Raw genomic sequence first — 22734 nt, forward strand, 5'->3', positions numbered from 1 at the left:
GCTGTGTTTGAGGTTAGATAGGTACTATCTGAGGACAGGAGGTCATGAATTTTGCCTCTAATAGTTAGAACTTTGTCATTAAAAAAGCTCATAAAATCATTACTGCTAAGGGCTAAAGGAATACAAGGCTCAATAGAGCTTTGACTCTCAGTCAGCCTGGCTACAGTGCTGAAAAGAAACCTGGGGTTATTTTTGTTTTCTACTATTAAAGATTAGTAATAGTTTGCTCTGGCGTTGCGGAAGCCCCTCTTATACGTTTTGAGACTGTCTGCCCAGATTAAACGAGATTCTTCCAGTTTGGTTAATCGCCAATTCCTTTAAAATTTTCGCAATATTTGTTTTAACTTATGGGTTTGAGAGTTATACCAAGGAGCGAACTTTCTTTGCTTTGTTAACTCCTTTTTAAGAGGTGCTACAGAGTCGAGTGTTGTTCGCAGCGAGCCTACAGCACTATCGACAAGATGATCAAAAAATATTGTGCATCCCTAGCTGATACTTTTACTTGAGTAAGATTTCAAACACAGGACTTGTAACAGAGTATCTTCCACATTGGTATTCATGGAGATAAATGTGTCTATTATTTGTGTGAACAGATCAATAATCCTTGTGTAAATGTGTGATCCTTCTTCAAATACAAAAACTCACAATACATATATTTCAAAATGAAACAGATCTGCAAATATGTTTTGTGAATTGACATTGACAAATTCATTATTAGTTTGTAAGAATGGACCGTTACAAAAACAAACACGCTGCTTTAAATGCCACAGCTGTCCTACCTGTTGCCGTCCTCTCAGGTGATCGACTCTGCAGGTGTGTGTGTACACAGCAGATCCTTTCCTCTGCTCTGACGGGTGACACAAGGAGAATGAGGACTCATAAAAATCAGCCTGACAGAGTCAAGAGGAACCTTTGAACCTTGAACATCATCATCACTTCTACTGATAAAGAAACCCAAGCACAGAAGTTTAAACTGCTCCGGGCTGTACATCAAGATATTAAAGGGTGTGTGTTGTGCAATTTTTTTAAGCTTCTTATGTTAAACCAGCTCGATCAATAAATAAATGACTTGATTTCAGTCGAGAGTGATAAACTTTATCTGAGACAATGTCAGAAGGAGGCCAAGATGCTGCAGCTGATGAAAGGTTAACGCTCTTATCTGCTAATTATCACGTTCAAAGTCCTCACGTTTCAGCAACAAAACACCAAACCTGACAATTCTCTTTATAAAAAGATACTTATAGATAGTATGCAAAAGGTAAATAATCATCAGGTCAACATGTGGAGTCTTTCCTTTTAGTCCAGCACTCCATTGACTCAGTGAGCTTTAGCGCCACGTTTTAAGGTGCTATCCATTTAAAGGTGGTGAAATTCTGATGTTTAATGATGTAAAATGTTTCGCCTTTTATATTATTTTCTGTTGGCTTTTCTGACAGACAGCCATCTAACCGCTATGACATGCGGAAACATAGTGCCCACTACCCACCCTCCGGTCTCCTATCGTTAGCTAACATTAGCTTTGGCTGCCCTGTACTGCCCACCACCCCGGGCAGGTGCTTGCTAGCTAGCGGCACCGCACATTTGACAATTACCGCTCGTAATGCTGCCATGATGCAATAGCATTGCTGTGGAAACATTGTGCCCACCCTCTAGTCTCCTCCCAGGTCGCCCCGGAGAAAAAGCGGCAGAGTTTTGAGCCACAAACCCTCTTTGGCATTGTGTTTGCTCTGCTAGTGCCTTTAGCAGAGTCAGCACAGCTACTGGTGTTACTTAACATAGCTAAAGGCATTCTGGGGCTCAAAAGAAGCTGCTTACTTGCCTTTCAGTGGTGGGACGACATTGTTGCAAAAACATGGTAGCCACCCTAGGTCCCTAACCCAGGTCATGCCGGTGAGCAATCGACTTAATTTTGAGCCACAAAACCCCTTTAGCATGGTTAACTACGTTAGCACCAGTAGCTGTGCTGAGCTAAAAGGGTTTGCAGCTCAAAACTGAGCCACTTACTGACCAGGGGGGAGACTGTAGGGTGGGCACAATGTTTCCACAGCCACGCTGTTGGGTCGGGATAGCATTACAAGTGATAATTTCCGAAGGAGAGGTAACGTTAGCTAACTTTAGCTCCCACCAGACTTAGGTGGCACACAGTGCAGTAAACTTAAAGTAGTAAAATTAACCTATAACTGGTTTATCGCCGACAACAGTCCGTTTCTGATTGTGTGTACATGGTTCTCAACATGAAGGTGGCTGAGCTGGCAGCTATCAGCTAGGTATAGGTGTTCACCAGGTGGAAACTGGAGGGTGGGCGTTACCTTCTGTGACTCCGTTATCAGCAATGATCATAGTATGAGTATTGCAAAGAGGTAATAATTAGCTAGCCAGTGGGATGCACACACACAAGGTCTCACATGCGCTAACATGCACACGCAGAGGGACCGGCTACCACAACAAAGAACAGAGAAGCTCAGTTACAATACACACAGAGGGAGTGAGACTTCATTCTCTGCTCGGGGCATTGTTTCTTCATTAGTATCTTTACATAAAAATAGTGGTTGCTGCTATACTGATGCTCCGAATGTCATATACAAAAAGAAATACTTCAACCCCCAAATGACCATTAGTGTATCAAATACTCACCCTGTGTTATGTTGAATTTGCGAAGACAACTTTATCTCTCATGCCTCCACAGTGAACAAAGAATCCAAAAAATGGAAATAAATTCTTGATGAATTTAAGTAAACGGGGGCCACATTTAAAAACAGCAAACCATTCTACAAAAATCCTTTACAAACTCAAAAAACAACTTGTGCAGTATAATCCAAGTCTCATTTATCAAGTCGTATGCTCAGTACTTCCCAAACAGACAGCCCTTTCCAATGAGGACCTGAACTGAAACTTATCTATGTTCTCTTCAAAGCCAGACTCCATTGACAAAAACAGTGATTTTAGCTAGTTGAACACAGGAGCCGCTGGTCTACTGCTGCCTCAATCAGTTTGTTTGTGCTATTGTGTGACTTTGGTGTTTTAACGGGTTAGTTTGGACTCACCAAAGTCACACAATAACTAACTAACTGATCGTGACTGTGGTAGACCAGCAGCTCCTGTGTTCAGCAAGCTAAAATTACAGTTTTGTCAATGGAGTCTGGCTTTTAGTTCAGTTCCCCTTTGGAAAGGGCCGTCTGTTTGGGAAGTACTGGGCATAGGACTGGATAAATGAGACGTGGATTATACTGCAGGAGTTGTGTGAAGGTTTGTAAGCAGATGTTTTGACGTGGACCCCTATGACTTCAATTCATCAAGAATTTTCTCAGTTTTTGAATCATTTGTTCAACATGGAGACATACAAGAAAAACAAAGTGTTCTTTACAAAATTCGGTGTAACACAGGGTTAGTAATTGATAAACAAAGAGTCATTTTGCAAGTGAGGTATTCCTTTAAAAATCAAATGTTACATACATGTATCCAGTCTAACTTCACTGAAATGGGTTGGACAAACAATGCAAACTACAGCCTCCAAAATGAACACACTGTTCAATGAAACACTTTCAGCAAAAACTGAACATTATAACCTTCATGAATAAAATATATGCAAGTCTTTACTTCTTGTAAAACTGTCCCCAGTTGCATTAGACTGATCTAAGAGCAGAATTAAAACAGGCCTAACACTAAAGACCAGTCTAATGTCTCAGTTCTGCACTGGTCAAATCAGGAGAGCTCAGCAAACTTTAATTAGCCATTGAACAGGACAAAATATTTTTTAAACAGCACTGAATGTTAATTTAACTGAATGAAAATAACTCTTCATTACTTTAAAACATATTCACATGTGCTCAGGCCAGAAACTTATCAGCAGACTGTGCAGTACACTGTGTCTGTGTTCTTTGATGTTTCATACTAAACTCAGAAAGATAATGTGAAATTGCACCTCGCACACCTTGATCACACTGATTAAAGTGACACAACGCAACTTTTTCTGGACGGCAGCCACCATGGAGACATTACAAAATAGTGGTGAAGGTTAAAATGTCTCTAACAGTAGCAGAGTAGTCATAAAGACAGCAAACTGACTCTAGCTAAAGTTTGCTAAAACTAGCCACCAGAGGCTACGGTGCATTTTCCTGCTTTTGAATTTAACTTTTCATTTTGTAAAACAAAGATTAAACAGACACTAAATGACAGATACATCAATTAAACTGACAAACACATTCTCCACTCAAAGCTTTATATATTTACTTAACAAACACCGTGCTAAACTTCTAACATGTCATCATGTGTGACTGATTTCTGCTGGACGGTGAGCTGAAGGTAAAGGTTCATTAGGAGAAGCTTTGAGAGGTTACCTGGTGGGATTAGCAGAGGTGATTTGGGGCCAGGTTGAGCAGGAATCTCCTGGGAAGGAAAAATAAGCAGCTGAAGCCAGCAACAGCACTAATGCACAATCTGCCCACCTGTGGTCATTAGCACCTTAAAGTGCACACAGGTGTGTGTGAACTTCTCTCGCTGCCACTGAGCAAGGCTCAACCTGCCTCATCTGGTTTCTGCAGATAACACTCCCCTGAGGGCTCCAACACAGTTTTCACTTTATTTGTCTTAATTAAATTAAAGTTTATTTAAATAAACAGTCGTTTTCCACTTCCCCTCTGATCTGTGTGTGTGTTTGAATGCAGTGGATATGAAGAGACTGAGATGAACTTTGACTGTGGGTTTATGAACGTGAGCGATAACTAGAGGCAGACAGGATGTGGTACCTTTGGAGTTTACTGATTTATGGTTGATAAAATCTAATCAGTGAATTATCTCACCCAAATCTGCCTTAACAATATCAGATGAGCAGTGGTGGAAAGTAACTGAATACATTTAATCAAGTACTGTACTTTAATTTTGGTGCGATATTGCTACTTATACTCAAGTAGTAAAGTTACTACTGTACTTAAATACAATTTTGACATATTTGTACTTGAGTATTTCCATTTTATTCTTCTTTACACTTTTACTTCACAACATTTCAGAGGTAAATATTGTCTTTTTACTGCTCTATATTTATATTTATAGCTTTAGTTACTTTGCAAATTGTAGTTATTAATACAAAATATAAATCAACTGATAAATATGATGTATTATTAAAGGTCAGGCCAGTGGTTCTCAAACTTCTTACAATAATGTACCCTCTTTAAAATAGTTTTTTTTTTTTTCATGTAGGAAAATAAGAATATTGAAATTTGTCATTTATTGAACTTACATATACATTTTTTATTTAACTTATTATAATATTATTACTTTGGGAATCATGCATGACTGATACATCTTTTAAATTAGCATTTTTAAAAATCTCACATACCCTCTGCAGTACTAGAGTACCTGTACCCCTATTTAAATGTCTAACATGTACGATTTAGTCACATGTAGTGGCAAGGTTGCAGAGTGAAGTGTTCTCTCGTATGCCGAGCATGTATGAGAACTAAGATGGCCAGTGCAAAAAATGTGAAAGCTCCTATCTAGAGCCATTGGCTGGTTTGTCTGTTCTGGGCTACTGTAGAAACAACATGGCGGACTCTGTGGGAGAGGACCTGGACTGAATCCAGATGTCCACCCTCTGGACTTGTCCCTCAAGGACTTCAGTCGTACGTACCGTGACAAGTTCACCGTCATCATGTATAGTCTTGCGAGGGCAGAGACCACAAGACAGGCCTCAAGTCTGTTTTACTCATTGCCATGGAAACGTTCGAGCAATAATTACAATCATTGTAACTGCTGTCATATTCTGTCTGCTCATCTGCCCCTGCAGACTCTCTGGAAGTCTGCAGAAAGTCCGCCTTGTGGACCGGGTGAATTGTGGATTTGGACAGCCCTAAGCGCTCCCAGACTTCCCAGGATCATGCCCACAAAGTCTGCGATTCTGCAGGTGCGGTCAAGTCTGGACATCTAGATTTAGCCTTGATCCTCATGAACATATAAACGGCTCATTCTATGAGAAAACACCACAATAATAACATATATTATTCTGAAGTGGGCCACTGTAGATAATGAGTGCTTTTACTTTTGGTACATTGAGTATATTTTAAAGCCAGTATTTGTGTACTTTAACTGTACTTTAAGTTTGAAAGCAGGACTTTGAGTTGTAACAGAGTATTTTTACATTGCAGCATTGCTACTTCAGTAAAGCTCTGAATACTTCTAGTTAAATAGTTGAATATCATTTTTGATTTTAGACACTTTGAGAAAGAAATGTGAGCCATGAAACCTTCACACATACAGAAATTCTGCTTCTTATTGTAAGCACTGATTTCGTCATCATCTACCTTCAGAGAAACGCTATAAAAAGAAGTCCTCCTTGATTGCTTTAAAAACGTCCAGTGATTTCAAGCAGGGGGTTTTAAACGTAATGGTGATACAAGAATACTCTCTAATGAGGAGAATAGAATAGAAATGAATGGACTTAATGCTTCTTTGTACCTCCCACCCTTCTCCTCATATTTACATTTTCTCCTCCCTGACCAGCGTGTCCATCATCACCAGGGAGGATGGGTATTTAAACCCTGTGAACATGAAGCACCTGACAGGGCGAGAGTGATGTGGAGGGCAACGTATTCTCCCGACATGAGGTACATACTGGTTCTTCACTTCACACTGACGGCCGTCGCTGTCATCAATAACGACACCCACAGGTCTAACAAGCTGATCATTGGCTTCCAGGCCCCCTGGAATATCTCGTCCCCCTTCAGTGCCCTGCGGCTGGGCTCGGCCTTGCAGATAGCCGTGGACAAGGTGAACACCAACCCCTCCCTCCTGGGGAACTACAGTCTGGATTTTGTGTACACGGATACAGACTGTAATCCCAAAGTCTCCCTGGGAGGATTCATTAACCAGGTGTGGAGGGAGAACGTGTCTGCACTATTTGGTCCGGCGTGTCCTGAAGAAGCCGAGGTATGATTCATGTGATGTGGAAATTTATTATTCATGCATTAGATCTGTTTTTTTTTTTTTGTGCATCACTTTTTAGAGTAAAACAGGAGTTCCACAGGTGTCTAGCTTTGGTCCACTTCTCTTCAGTTTATATATAAATGTCTGTATGTAGGTATATATGTGTGTGTGTGTGTGTGTGTGTGTATATATTTATTGTTAAAGTTCATAGTCAAATGAGTTTACACAATAATTGAGACTCTTAAAGGGACAGTTCACCCCAAAATCAAAAATGCATGTTCTTCCTCTTACCTGTAGTGCTGTTTATCAGTCTAGATTGTTTTGATGTGAGTTGCAGAGTGTTGGAGATATCGGCCGTAGAGATGTCTGCCTTCTCTCAAATATAATAGAACTCGATGGCACTCGTTTGTGGTGCTCAAAGCGCCAAACAATACATCTGAAACACTCAACAGCAACATCTTGTTCCAGAAATCATGACCCAGTTACTCAAGATAATCCACAGACATTGTTGTGAGCAGTTTCATGTAGGAACTATTTTCTTTGTATCTAACTAAAGTTGACGACTGTATAGCTGCACAGAGGGAACCATCAGTTTTGAACTGATATGGTTAGCAGGTGTAGTTCAGTAGAAAAAAAATATCTTGAACACTCGCCAACGCACACCAAAACGATCTAGATTGATAAACAACAGACAGGTGAAAGGTAAAATCTGTATTTCAGATTTTGGGCTGAGCTGCCCCTCTAAGGTGGTGCCATAGTTGTGCAATTAACTTTTTGGATGGGGAGCTGGTAATATCTCATCACTGCCATGTTCTCAAGAAACTAAATATGTAAAGACTGATGATTAAACTCATTCATAATCACTTGATGTGCATTTGTGGGGAACTGTGAGGTGTCTTTCCATATAACCTCCTTTCAACAGACTTAATAGGGCTCATTGATGCTCAATGTTAGATGTGTATATAGACATGAATGGAGCCTTCAGTCCTAGTCTGCGATCATTTTGTCTGTATTTGTGCACATTTTCTTAAAGCTTACAGATATAGACGAAACAGAGCAGTACCACCGGAGATCATGGGGGAAGTGTAGTGTAGTTGAAGTGTGATACGACCATAGGACATGAAGACATTAAAAGATGGTGAAACAGAATAAATTGGTAATACGGTGAAAAGAATTCTCCATCTACATGTCACTATGTATTTAATGGCATGACAGACATTGCCATCTGCAACACTGCCTCTGTTAAAAGGTACACTATTACGACTTCTTCCACTACCGCCTCATTTGTTGTGTGAAACTTTTGCATCCGCCCTCTAGTGCCATCTGTTGGCAGTTATCAATGCCATCATAAAGGACGCATGGACGTATGAGGGCAGTGAGATTTACAACAAATGGAAGTATCTAATTTTATACATAAAGAGAGTGTAAACCAGCCCATAGACAGACAGGTTATTACAGTATAGATCAGCAGTTCCTAACTGGTGGGTTGCAGTCCAAAAGTGGGACGTGGGTCCATTGTGAATGGACTGCAAGTGACTTGCGAATGTATCCACTTTGTAAAAAGACATTTTATTTTCGAAGGACAGTGAATTTCCAGCACAGAGCTTTTATTTTGATGTGCCATGTCCTGCTGTAGAGCGAGTAAATAATGAACAGCTTCTTGACGAGGACAGCAAACTAGCTTGACACATCGCCAAACGAAAATATGCCGCCAAATGTATTAATCTGTGTGGACCTTGAACTAATGACTAAGGAGAAATCTGGACCCTGTGGCTGGACAAGTTGGGGACCACTGGTATAGATGATCAAGTGCTAATTTCTAATATTATTTCGAATTATTTCTAGGTTACCGGTCTCATTGCGTCCACTTGGAACATCCCAATGTTTGCCTTTGTGGGACAGTCCTCCAAAATGGACAACAGTGAAATCTATGACTCCTACATCAAAATTGTGCCCCCTCTTAAAAGAAGCGCGGAGGTCCTGGTGAAGACCCTGGAGTTCTTCGGGTGGAGTCATGTAGCGATGATCGGAGGGGGGTTGGATTCAAACACTTGGGACAAAGTCGACGCTTTGTGGGACACCATTGAGAATCCGCTGAGAGAAAAATTCAACGTGGCTGCGGCAGTCAAGTTTGATACCAGCAATCCTGAGCTGTTGTATCAAAATATTCAGTTCATCTCAACAGTCGCCAGAGGTAAGAAGAGAAGTACTTTGTTTCTGGCTCTTTGAAGTCATATTTAGACTGCTGATTTGGCTTCTAAATGTTTCCTGCCCTCCAGTGATTGTGGTGCTAACAAACAAAGATGATTCAATGGCTCTGTTGCTGGAGGCTGAGCGACAGGGTCTAATGAATGGTGACTTTGTGTTCTTCCTGCTACAGCACTTTGAGGTCAGTGGCAGTGTGGTGAGTCAAACTTTAGATATACAGTTACACACACATTTAATTGAGGTAAGTTGTTGTACTGTCAGGCAGAACCTAAACTCTGGATAAGCACTGAAAAAAGATCAAACTTATTATCTTCCATACCTCTTTAAGCTGTTTTTCATGGGTTTTGTATCCATCTTTTTCCTGAGCAGGATAACTTGTGGAAATACGCCCTGAACAACAAAATCCACAATGCCGCCAGACGAGCTTTTGATATGACCTTCATCATCGGCCAGAAAGCCTACGAAGGCTACGAATATTATGACTTCTTTGAGCAGGTTTTTGACAGACTGAGAGGACACCCGTTTCAGAGCAACCTGACATCCGAAAGAGAGGTAAGCACCCATCAACCATGTGAGAAATTGATTATTAAGATGTCTGGGCACTTGACAATCATTTTATTTTTCTTATTTCAGGTTAGCCCGTACTCTGCCTACCTGCATGATGCGGTGCTTCTTTATGCGATGGGACTGAAGGAAGTCCTCAAAGATGGCAAAGACCCTCGTGATGGACGGCAGCTGCTGCAGAGATTAAAAAATAAACACCACATTCGATTTGACGGTTGGTAACTGAGTGTTCGTAAAGCTTTTTACAAAGAAATGACAAGAGATCTGCTAAAAGGTAAATATGGTTTGGTACTCTTAAACTGTGTTGGAAGAAGTATTCAGATCTCTGTAGGAGAACTCATTTTGCAGAGTCAGTCTGGTTTCACTTCCAGGGTTTAAAATACGCCGCTTGGGCAGTGTCCCTGTTGTCATTATAGAGACGTGTGGTAGACGGTCCAAAAACCATAGGACTGTGACCCAGTAGACTGGTGTTCATGCCCCGTGTTTAACTAAAAGTCAATGAGAAGTTATTCTGTCACGTCAGTTGACTCACCCGATACTGTCAACCGTGTTCGTCTCTTGACCCTAACCAAGTACTTTTGTTGCCTGAACTTAACCGCTGACCCCTTCTTAATCACATGAAACGACTCATATGATTTGCAGCCGATCCCTCTAGGTCAAGATCTGTGAGAAGGTTCCAATGGTGGACGTGCCACACCTCTTTGCCATGATCCTTTCCCAACAACACTGCCACGTGTCGTGTCTCACCACATGGTTCTTCTCTTCTCCCTCTCTCTTTAGGTTTACCAATAGCTCAATGACCATGCAGTGCATGAATGTATAATAACAACAGTGCAATTTTGGCTAGCTTACATTAGCTGAGATGCTAGTAGAGGCAAGTTGTTTTTTTTTTTTTTTACTAAGATGGCAAAGACATGACCTGCCTTACTTAGCCTTTGGGGCTGTGTCAGCCAAAGCGTTTTTTTTCTGAGGCAGACGTATTTATTTTAATGCTTTGTAACGAGGGTGCCGTGTATTTACATTGTGCTACAAATGCCAGCAGCCCAAAGAAGCATTGGGCGTGAATTCTGCTGAGCTCTGCTGGTTGAATGTTTTCTTTTTCTGAGCCCCTGAGAGTTGAAAATGTTCAACTTTGGGCAAAAACATCACACTCGTCACTGTCAATTCAGCCTTCAAACCGCCACATCTTACATGAAAAGGTGCTGAACAAGAACGACAACGGAGAAGTATGTTAAAACTGGATACACTGTACATATATTTTGTTTCCTTTCATGAACCCACACAGACCAGCAGGTCTGTCTTCTCTCCCTGCAATTACTCTACCTTGTGCAGACATGTCTACTTCCACGGATATCCTGTATCATAGCAACCAGCTACAATCATAGCATCTCAACTGAGAAAATGCCACTCCCCCAAAGCGTTCTCAAACTCTCCCAGTTGGTGTTACCAGAGGAGCACATGGCATTTTCAGCTGGGAAAAAACACTCTGGTGAAAACAGGGCCTTAATCTGCCTCTGACTGGCTCACTCTGAGATTCTTACCCTGACCCTAACCAATCGTAGCTTGTAGCTAAGATGGTAGCAGAGATGGAGTGTGTTAAACTTAAGTCCAAAATGCTAATGTTAGCTGAGATGCTAGTGCAGATTAGTTGGGGGAGGGATGTGAGGAGTGGGAGGGCACTGAGGTGCAGTGGGGCCACCACCAGATATACCTGACATCATAGACTGCACAATAAAGATGGACGTCAGATGAAAACCTAAACATCTAAACCACTCCGTGGTGGCCGGCTGCAGTGTAGGTCAAAACCTCGCCCCCTCCATGGTAGCGGATAGGATGTGAGACAAACTAAAAAATCAAAGGACATGTCAAATAAATTTTTCCCAAAGATGGTTTCTGTCATTTTAGGTGTGTGTTCAAGCGTTAATTTTCTCGGTAAGTTTGGTTTTAACTAGTTGTCCGATGCTATAAAAAGGGGGTCTGACATCATGATTGACAGCTGTGTGTGGCAATCAAGTGCCCGTGATCAGTGGCACTGCTCACCATTGGGTTGCACAGAAGGGACTCCTTACTGCAGAGGTATCTACAGGGCAGACTCTGGCTCCAAATGACGTCACAAGCACAAGATGGCCGTGGCCATACTCGTCCATCTTTGTATACAGTCATTGCTTGAGATTCGTCGAACTCTCTGTGTCAAGATACACCAAAAAAGCTAATGCGTCAAAATATGATGAGTAGGAATAAAAGTGGCTTAACCCATAAAATTAATAATATGAATATGAATATATTATTTTACAAGTACAATATTTCCCTCTGAAATATAGTGTAGTACAAAGTAGCATAAAATGGAAATACTCAAGTACATACATCAGAATTGTACTTAAATAAACTTAAGTAAACATACTTTCCACCACTGGTTTTCATTACAGGTGCCTCTGGACTGGTCCACTTTGACGATGATGGGGAGAGAAATGTGGACTATTCCATTTATGACCTGCAGCATGTAGGAGACGTCACCAAGTTTGTACCCATCCTCCATTATGACAGTCACACCAAAGCTGTCCGGTAAAATATGTACATCTAACATATATAATCAAACAATCCAACTTTTTTTTTTTTTTTTTACGAACTCATTTTGGGGAATCACACTAAAAACAAATGTCATTTCAGGCCAACATCTATGTTTGCCTCTGTGGTCTGGCCGAGCGGAAGAAGTCCCTCTGACAAACCAGAGTGTGGGTTCAACAATGAACTCTGTGAATGGCTCAGTAATGGTAAAAGTAACACTTTTCTAATTATGCAACCACTAAATACACCAATTATCCATATATTATGTTTCCATAAAATAAACCAAACAGGCCAAGCTAACCACCGTCATGATTTGCTATCTTAATGGCTAGCAGACATAATCCTGCTGGCTCTGCTCGTGACCTTCCCCGTCATTGGTGTACTGGCAGTTTTGTGCATCGGGGTCCTCATTCTGCAGAAGTTACGTCTCCAGACGAGGCTCGAAGACGCCTGCTGGTGGCTGATCAACTACAGTGATATCACCATCATCAGGGAGCACTCAGTATGAGCACCGAACACTGATGAAGAACAAAAGAAGCATGAGCATGCACGTATGAGTGTGTTTGCCTGTCTGGTTTTGTGTTTACAGGCTTGTTTGGTGTGTTTGTGTCTCATCCAGGGATTTCAGGGTTTATCTCTGAGCACCACAGCCAGTCAGAGCGCGAGCAGCAGCTCTCAGTCCACTTTCTCCAATAACAGTTTCGGCCTGAGGGACAAGACAGGGAAAGAAAACGTCTACACCACCATAGGTCTCTACCAGGTACCATCTTATTCGGTTTAAAGCCAGCCAATGTAACCTGCTATATACCCTTATACAAGGGAGTGTTCTTTACTTATCAGAGGAACAGGGTGGCTGGGGTGTGACTTCTTTTTTGTTAGCTACAAAAAGTTTTTCCTTGAGCCTCCCTGAGTGACTGGGGAGAAAATGCAATGACCCATCGTCCTCCATAAATTAGCTTTAACAATGTATTTTTAAATATTCACATCAAAGGATCAAATGAAGGATATGGAGCCAATGCAACGAGCAAATTATCAAAACAAACAGCTTATTTCTTTAGCAAAATGCTTATCCACCTTAGAAATCACATCCCCATCACACACCTGTGTATTCACCTCAGCAAAATATGGTTGTATGACAGCAACCCCTCCAGTGCTGCAAAGTTTAGTTGATTCAAAACACTCATTAAACAAACATTAAACATGGCTTAATAGAGACAAATTCAAACACAAGTACACAAATCAGCTTCACTATAACTTGCAGCATTCACAGACAAACACTTGTCTTTATCTGGACACATTTTCCCCACAAATACAACATGCTAACATTATTAGCACAAGCCTATAGCATTTTACATTGTATAAATTCGCCTAGCGGCTAGCAGACTTTTCCTCTACTCATATGAAGCCAGGGACAACAGCAACATTTAACAAAGGTAACGTTACAAAGTTCAGCTCCATTACAACTCACAAGGTTCACTGACAAAACAACTGTCTTATACTAAACATGTTTTCCAAACAAATACACCATGCTAACGTTATTAGCACAAGCCTATGGCATTTTTCATTGTATAAATTAGCCTAGTGACTAGCAGAGATTTCCTCTGCTCATATGAGGCCAGGATAAATCACACACAAGACTTAAAATGCTATTTTTTGTGGAGGCTTTACTGTCTTCACAATTTATTGTTTCTTATATGTGCAATTAAAGTAAATAAAAGCTTTGTTTCCTCTGAGGGAAATGGTTTCAGCTTACAAAATTAGACAGGAGGTCTGCAACGCCAAAACTTGTCGTTACATTTCTGGGGAGGTGCACGTCAGGCTACAGCGTATACAGGAATAAATGCATTTTCCTAATGTTTTGGGGTTTTTTTGTTCCATACAGGGAAATCAAGTGGCCATCAAGTACATCAAGAGCCCTGTTTGCACTAACTTCCATAAACCTTCAATTATTGCAGAGTTCAATATGGTAAAGTTCCTCATGTTGTTCTTGATCAAACATACATTTTGATTTTTTTGTTCTTCTGTTTTTTTGTATTTGTTTAAATAAATGTAAAGGTCTAGATACAGGAAATGTAACTAAAAAGAGGTATATGTAACGTTCATAATGAAGAAGAAACATCTTCAACTTAAAATAAGGCTGCTTTTTTCCCCACAACTATTCAAATCCTAAAGATATTATTCTTTAAGATATAGTAGTGAACATTTTCAGCACTCATGAAATATATACAGTTATTGTGTGCCTGACCATCTCAAACTTTTTAAGACAGATGAAAGAAATGAAACACGAGAACTTGGTGCAATTCTTTGGTGTTTGCATTGAGGCACCAAATGTCTGTGTGGTCACCCAGTACTGCAGGAAAGGCAGTCTGAAGGTCAGTGTCTCAGCCTCTACTGCATATACACACACTTTTACTTCTTACTGTGAAGTATCACTGCAGAACTGACACTTTTACGCTTTGTATTGTAACTCAATACCGTCTCAATACTATATTGACCAGTAATTTTAAGTGTGTAATTACATATTTAACTTGAAGATGCTGCTGTTATTTTTTTCTGCAGGATGTCCTGAAGTCTACAGATGTTGAGCTGGACGCGATGTTCAAGCTCTCCTTTGCTTATGACATTGTCAATGTGAGTCAGTTCATTTAAGCAGCATGTTATAGTTGTTACCGATTTAGTGTTGGGAAAGACAATTTAATCATCATATGCAATCAGTGTTTCACAAATGTACTCAGAGTACGGGCTGAGTTGTTTTTTTTTACATGGTAACGGCCAGCTAGTCTTTAATGTGTTGTGTGTTATGTGTGTTTATTTGTGTTCTAGGGAATGGATTTCATCCACAAAAGTAACTTGAAATTTCACGGGAACCTAAAGCCCAGCACGTGTCTGGTGGACAGTCGACTCCAGATAAAACTCTCTGGCTTTGGACTGTGGGAGTTTAAATACGGCAGCAAAAACAAGATCGTCCCACTGGATAGCCTCAATCATGAAGGTCAGTGGCTGCACTCGAATGTTCACCAAGTGTCGTTTTAATTGTTTATGAATTTATCATAGCAGGAAACAGAACATGTGTGGTGATTTGATTTGTTGTAGTGATGTACTGGACAGCCCCCGAGCTTCTGAGACAAGTTGGACTCCAGGTCAATGGGACGCCCAAAGCAGACGTCTACAGCTTTGCCATCATCATGTGGGAGCTCATGTACAATGCTAAGTCTGGCCCCTATTATGACATCAATCTGGAGCCCAAAGGTAAACATCAAGCAAAGCCTTTTGTTCAGGGCAGGTCATGCCCTGCCATAGCCTTTCTGCATAATAATCAGTGATGTGCTTGTATTTGGGACAGTGCCATTGAAGAAAAGGCGTTCTGAGCAAGGTGTATTTGTTTTTGGGATACTGTGCTGTTGTTGGGGCTCTGAAATTATGAGCTGTTGGAATAATGGCATGGCATCGTCCAATTTACCTGACTGAGATCATTTAAGTCTTCCAAAAACTAGAAATGGCACACAAGAGGCTGGAAATGAAACAAAGTTAAAATTAATTCAACTAAAAATGACAAATAACAAGACAAAGACTGGTCACGCTAACAGTTCTGTGTTAGGCTGCAATAAGCCCAGTTCAGACCAAAGATTTGACCAAAGACAAGCTGAAACAGGTACTTGCAATGCGCCGTTCTGCAACGTTCTAAAAACCTGCCAGTTCAGACCAATAATCATCTCTGTGCAACAACTCTCATGCATCAGTTCTGATTTCCACCTTTTCAGGCTTATTTTGTGGCTGAATATAAATATAAAATATAAATGAGGATGTTAACATGCTCAAAATGACAATGCTTTACCATGTTCACCATCTAAGTTTAGCGTGTTAGCATGCTAGCATTAGCTAATTGGCACTTAACACAGTACAGCTGAGGCTGATGTGAATGTTTTGGATACTGGATTATTCTATGGCAAGAAGTCTTCTTGGGCCTAATGGCATCATGTGATGGATGTAATTCGACTGTTTGGCCAATTTTGTCTGGTTGTGGACAGTCTACCAGTGCCACACTGCTAGCATGGCCAAAAAAAGTCTCAAACTAAATTCCCCCGTTTTCCAACACCATGATGATTCTTGCTTCTTGCTTCAATGTTTTCTCCAGAGATTATCATGCAGTTGCGGACGCCTTACCAAGGGGAATTCCTCCGACCACCTCTGTCTGAGGAACTGTGTGATGAGAACATCAACTTACTGCTGAAGGCCTGCTGGAATGAAAACCCAGACCACCGACCACCGTTTGCTTCTATACGGAGACAGCTGAGGGACACCAGCCCAGACAGGTCAGGCTTCAGACATTTTTCTTGTTCCTTACCCATAACATGCTTTAAAATGCTGTGAGGAAATAAATTGTTCTCCCTGTCTCTAATTTAGGCCTGCAGGTGCAGTATGTAATATGGTTACATGCTTTAATTTTATTTACTTGCTTGTTGTCATAAACTAGACAGCATTCATTGAGCGCATACCTTTGCCGGGGCTCGCTTACATTTGTTATCGGCTTCAGATCGGATACATGTGCATGTTTTCAGTTAAAGGGATAGTGCACCCAAAAATGAAAATTCAGCCATTATCTGTTCACCCTCGTGCCGAGGGAGGCTCTGGTGAAGTTTTAGAGTCCTCACATCACTTGCGGAGATCCAAGGGGGGAGTGGGTAGCAACACAACTGCACACCTAATGGCTGACGGCAACCCAGATTAAACGTCCAAGAACACATAATTGAAACCACAAAATATCTCCATACTGCTCGTCCGTAGTGATCCAAGTGTCCTGAAGCCCCGACATAAAAAGTTGTTTGGGAAAAACGTCATTTAAACTCTGTTTTTAGCCTCATTGTAGCCTGTAGCTCTAAATGCCTCTCTGTACACTGAGCTGACGTGTGTGCGCTTGAGCGAGACCGCAACACATGGGCACCGCCTTCATGTGTGTTCACGTGCTTTCGCTGGTCTTGCGCGCAAGCGCGCACACGTGAGCACAGTCAACAGAGAGACAGTTAGAGCTACAGGCTACAATGAGGCTAAAAACAGAGTTCAAATGACGTTTTTCCAAACAACTTTTTATGTCGGGGCTTCAGGACACTTGGATCGCTACGGACGAGCAGTATGGAGATATTTTGTGGTTTCAATTATGTGTTCTTGGACGTTTTAATCTGGGTCGCCGTCAGCCATTAGGTGTGCAGTTGCGCTGCTACCCACTCCCCCCTCGGATCTCCGCAAGTGATGTGAGGACTCTAAAACTTCACCAGAGCCTCCCTTGGCATGAGAGTGAACAGATAATGGCTGAATTTTCATTTTTGGGTACACTATCCCTTTAAGTTAGTGCAGTAGTTAAGGAGTCAATAGCAAAAATGTTAAAAGGTTCTGTATGTAACTTAGCTTTAATCGTTGTTTTATTGCCCATGGGTGAACGGGTGGTAACGTAATCTAAAAACGGAAACTTTCCCCAACCTTCTCAGTTGCCTCCAGCTATCTGTGGACTGTTTTCTATGTAAAGGACTTGAGCTGGATTTTTCCCAAAAAATCCAAAGGATATGACATGATGCGCATCCTTGAGCTTCTTTTCTCTCTTCAGATCTGCTACAGCTTTAGCAGAGTGCAACAGTAGCTAATGTTAGCTAAGAGTTGGATTCCACTAGCGTGAACGAACAACTGTCACCCACCACAACACACTGCGAGTCCACACATGCTGGACATGCCATTTCCGTTATTTTACAGGTAACATCTCGAATTCAACCAGAACAAGAGCAAGTGCTGGAGGTCTGATCCTGGGCCACCCACCAGATTAGCACACTTTGTTGCTGTTGTTGGCCACTAGCCCGATGTGAACCACAGGGTTGGTCTTTGCACTGGCTAAATTCGAGTTGCTGATGTGTCTAAAGTCCGAGCGACTGTCTGCTTTTGTATTGGGGAAGTAGTGTCCTTGCAGTGGGGAGTCAGGTGGAGGGTCCACAGGCTGCCCTAGCTAGCTAATTCTTATCTAATTTGTGCTCTGATAAACAGTTAATCCATTAAATTCAATTCCCCATGGTGAGGACACAAATTCTAATGTTAGAGGGGCGTCGGTGGCTTAGTGGTAGAGCAGGCGCCCCATGTACAAGGCTGTTGCCGCAGCGGCCTGGTTTCAACTCCAGCCTGTGGCCCTTTAATGCATGTCACTCCCTTTCTCTCTCTCTCTCTCTCTCTCCCTCCCTTTCACACTTGTCTGTCCTATCAAATAAAGTCTAAAAATGCCCCAAAAAATAGCTTTAAAAAAAAATTATAATAATAATTCTAACGTTAGAGAAAAGGCTGACATGTGAAATATATTGTGATATTGTGGTTTTGGCTGGCTAACGTTAACTAACGTTAGCTTGCTTGCTGACATGGACAAATCGCTAGCTAGGTAATATAGCAACATGCTGCTTAAATGATTACTCTCTTTTAATTCATCCAGAATCCAGGGCTGGTAAATTAGCTACCTTGCCGTTTGCACATAACTTTTTCAGCTAATGTTACGAAGCAACCAATGCCAGATAAATGCAGCGTAGCTTAGCTAAGCCTACAGCTAGCTGGCTACCTTAGCGTGCCTGCTCGCTCATGTTATCACTAGCAAAATACAATGTGAGTGGATTTATTGGATGGCTATCTTGCCAAACAACTTCCTAGCTAAAGTGATACAGTACATGATACTAACTTATGTATCACACATTGGTGTTGATGTAACATTACAAAGCACTTCTACAAGCCAAGAACGATGTAGCAGTGAAAGAGCTAACCATAACCTGAGCTATTGTTAGCAAGCTAGCTGTAACTTAGCTATTCTACATGGTTGCTCTCAACAGCAGCGAATGTAATTTGCAAGCGGTTAACTACGTAGTATCATGGAGCCAGTGGTCCAAATTAAATATAGGAAGATTGTAGATGGTAACGTTATGCTAAATATGATTGAAATGTAGTTTTCATCCTTTTACAAACAAGATGGCAGTCAATCACAATCAGTTTCATGTCACTTTTTTAGCCGATGCCCGCTCATGGCTACCGAGTAAAAGCAACAAAACGCTGACTGCAGTTCACTTAATGGCCTCAGAGAGAGGTGTTGCTAATAACAGCGATTTTGTAAAAGTTACATACATAATCTTTAAGGATTTTCAATATTAAAATGAAAATCTGAGAAGTCCTACTGGCTAACAAACGAGCAAACTCAACCGGAAAACTCCTTAAAGGAGGTGATCATGATTTTCTGTACTGTAGTCATGCAAATATACTGGATAATATGGTGGAAAAGTTGGAGAAATATGCAAATCACTTGGAGGAGGTGGTGGAGGAGAGGACCAATCAGCTCACAGCAGAGAAGAGCCGTGCAGACAAGCTTCTCTCCAGCATGTTACCAAGGTACTAAAATTCAAATAGCAATGTATGGTAACCCATTCAAATCACGTGACCACGGTGGCACCGGCTGAATGGGCATCCATGACTACATCCCTCACCTTGTCAGTGCTTCATTGGTTCACAGACCGATTGCAGATCAGCTGATGGCAGGGAAGTCCGTGGAGCCGCAAAGCTACGACATGGTGACCATCTTCTTCTCTGACATCGTGGGCTTCACGTCCATGTGCTCTGTCAGCTCTGCGATGGAGGTGGTGACGTTCCTCAATGACCTCTACAGCCTCTTTGACGACATTATCAAGATGTACGATGTCTATAAAGTAAGTCACACGCAACGATTTTAGTCTGTTTTAATCTTTATGAATTGAGGGTAGTATAATCTGTAATATGTAGGTTAGAAGATTTTGTACACAACATAGGACTGTAGTTTCATACACACCTCACAGACATGACAGTAGTAGCAATCCTGTCACAAACTCTCCAAAATGTGAGACTCTTTTAAATGTCGAGACTTTTTTCAATATAACTGCACTTTGCTTATTGCAGGAAAAAACAGCTTCCCACTGTTACTTTAAAAAACTGGTAGTAAAATTTTGTCATCTTTGTGTCTTAGGTGGAAACAATTGGCGATGCGTACATGGTAGCCAGCGGTCTACCTATCAGCAACGGCTTTCAGCACGCTATAGAGATATCCACGATGGCTCTACATTTCTTGAGTGCAATCAAGATCTTCAGAATCCACCACATGCCTACTGAGAATCTTGCAATCCGCATCGGGATACACTCTGGTTAGAGACAGATTTATTTTATTGTTAATTCTGAAGTATTTGTTTTTTTCAGGTGGCATATTTAGAAGGAACCAGAAACTTAATGAGAGTGGTTATAAACGACCAATAGTTTGCAAGATTTCTGGTTCATTCAAAGTCGTCCTACTCACTTGTCATTGAGAACTTTGCTGAAGTTTGTACATGAAAGATTTGAGACATTTGAGTGGATACACACAGTTTGTCTTTTTGCTTGTGGGTTTCGTAGGTCCAGTGGTTGCTGGAGTGGTCGGCACCACGATGCCTCGCTACTGTCTCTTTGGTGACACGGTGAACATGGCCTCTCGCATGGAAAGTAACAGCTTACGTGAGTCACACCTTTACAGAGGCTGTTTATTCAGACCATCAGTACTTCACTTTCATTAATCAAACCTTCTGGAGAGTGGTTTAAGCAGTTTTAAAATTATACCTTCAAAATGTTTGTCCCTGTCTTCTGTATAACAGCCCTGAAGATTCACATATCTCAGTGCACCGCTGACATTCTGGTCCAGGCTGGATCGTTTGTGCTGGAGGAAAGAGGGGAAATTGAAATGAAGGTGACTTAAGAGTCTGCATGTCTTTTTTTCCCTCCAAATAAGATGTACAGCCAATATTTTTTAACATTTTTAATACCTTCATGTGTTTGTGTCTACGACAGGGTAAAGGGTCTCATAAGACCTACTGGCTGCTGAGCAAAAAAGGATTTAACCCTCCTGTTATTGCTCACAGCTCTCCACCATCTGACAGTCACAGACTACAGGCAGAGGTACAGTTAACACACCACAGTCTCTTCATTTTGATAAAGACCGTATATATCTATGGCAGTAAATGTAGTATTTTATATAAAGCAGTGTTGTATATTGACCTGTGTTTGTGACATCTCTGCTCAAGAAACTAGGAATGGTCCGAGTCACTGAGAAAAGGGCCCAGAAAACGCTGACCAAAGCCATGATGACAACAGTGCACATTTAAAGAACAACTGGATATTCTGACCAGATTAAGCACAATTCGGTGGGTGTCACAGAAACGACTTGTGAAGAGGAGACAAAATGTGGAGACTGGAGTGATGATATAAAACACCGTAGAGCTGAGAGGATCACAACATTTGTGTTTTCAGACTCTTGCTAAAGAAAGCTAAAGATACTTTCTAATCTTAAAGGGACAGTTCACTCAGAAATCAAAAATACATATGTTTCCTCTTATTGCAGAGTGTTGGAGGTATCGGCCGTAGAGATATCTGCCTTCTCTCCAATATAATGGAACTAGATGGCACTCAGCTTGTGGTGCTCAAAGGGCTAAAGAAATACATTTAAAAAAACTCAACAGCAATGTCTCTTTCCAGAAATCCTGACCAGGTTACTTCAAGATACATTTTTCAGGCGCTGTGAGCAAACAAAACTACAGTTAAAGGAGAAGTCCGGTATTTTGCACTCATTTTCAGAGAATTTGGCTTTCCCCCTGCCTGGCTTAACACTGCTGCCAGTAGCCATGTGTGAGCCTGTCCTAAAACCACCCCCTAAACGTAGCAATCATCACTATTTTGGTCTTAACCACTCCATTTCATCATAAACAACCCAGAAATGGTGCTCAAAGTGCAAAATACCGGACTTCTCCTTTAAGAGAAAACGTATGTATTTTTGATTTCAGGTTAACTGTCCCTTAAATTCTGAGTGACACATCCATTCCTTCATTGAGAAGAAGTGGAGTCAATGCTAATATAAAAATACTGATTGTTTAATTCAGACTGTTCTTTGTAGCTCATATTTTAAAGCAAAAGGAAATGGGGATTTTGATGTAAAAATACAAAAATGTATATATTTAGGCATATGTCATATGAGAAGAAATTAATACATTAATATTATAATATATTATATAATTATATTATATAATTAACAGTGATACAGGTTAAGTTTCTTAAGTTTCTTACTGTTTCTTTAAAAAAAAAACAGTTCTTTGTTGCATTTTGTGAGGAAGTCAGACAGCCAACTTTATATATTTTAAAACAAAAATTGTTTCCTTTTAACATACAGAGAAGTCAGACTCAATGATGCTGCATGTAATCAAAATGGTTTGAAAATGTTTTGTTCCAGAGGATTAAATTTGAATGAAATAAATATTAAAGTATGTTTAACCATCTGATTTATGTTTATTATCTGATTTCAATTTCTGGATTAAAGGAAATAGTTTATTTATTCATCAACATTGTGAGGATGCCCAGGATATTTTTTCATGAGAGAATGGGGGCATGATTAAAAACAAAAAGGGACAAAGATCATTTCTTTAA

The 22734-nt window shown here is 40.9% G+C and overlaps 2 protein-coding genes across 3 annotated transcripts in view; one reads left to right on the forward strand and one right to left on the reverse strand.

The window, feature by feature from the left end:
* acsl5 (acyl-CoA synthetase long chain family member 5) overlaps positions 1–4395 on the reverse strand; it is a 16206-nt gene extending 11811 nt beyond the window's left edge. The window contains exons 1-2 of one of the 2 annotated variants that reach the window (XM_050060967.1): positions 4338–4395; positions 780–847 (exon numbers count right to left, since the gene is read on the reverse strand). The gene's annotated coding sequence lies outside the window, so the exon portion shown is untranslated. The remainder of the gene's footprint in view (positions 1–779; positions 848–4337) is intronic. The other variant, XM_050060968.1, reaches the window with a different exon arrangement.
* Positions 4396–6561: 2166 nt separating this feature from the next.
* gucy2g (guanylate cyclase 2g) lies at positions 6562–22555 on the forward strand. The gene is made up of 22 exons (XM_050060958.1): positions 6562–6921; positions 8764–9112; positions 9198–9322; positions 9496–9678; positions 9760–9904; positions 12117–12252; positions 12358–12461; positions 12591–12757; positions 12875–13015; positions 14138–14221; positions 14523–14627; positions 14815–14886; positions 15079–15247; positions 15349–15504; positions 16391–16568; positions 19513–19653; positions 19775–19967; positions 20261–20435; positions 20680–20778; positions 20916–21007; positions 21109–21216; positions 21342–22555. Exons 1-22 carry the CDS (start codon positions 6568–6570, stop codon positions 21420–21422), a joined length of 3357 nt encoding a protein of 1118 aa, XP_049916915.1. The 5' UTR covers positions 6562–6567; the 3' UTR covers positions 21423–22555.
* Positions 22556–22734: the final 179 nt, after the last annotated feature.

This window comes from Epinephelus moara, chromosome 13 (assembly GCF_006386435.1).
Source record: "Epinephelus moara isolate mb chromosome 13, YSFRI_EMoa_1.0, whole genome shotgun sequence".
In the NCBI taxonomy this organism is placed as follows: Eukaryota; Metazoa; Chordata; class Actinopteri; order Perciformes; family Serranidae; genus Epinephelus; species Epinephelus moara.

Bases quoted from the DNA above. Each gene is read 5' to 3' on its own strand.
- gucy2g (XM_050060958.1), top strand. From the start codon at position 6,568: ATGTGGAGGGCAACGTATTCTCCCGACATGAGGTACATACTGGTTCTT. The intron at 12,758-12,874 runs GTATGAGCACCG...TGTCTCATCCAG, and splicing joins CCATCATCAGGGAGCACTCA to GGATTTCAGGGTTTATCTCT. The intron at 19,654-19,774 runs GTACTAAAATTC...ATTGGTTCACAG, and splicing joins CTCTCCAGCATGTTACCAAG to ACCGATTGCAGATCAGCTGA.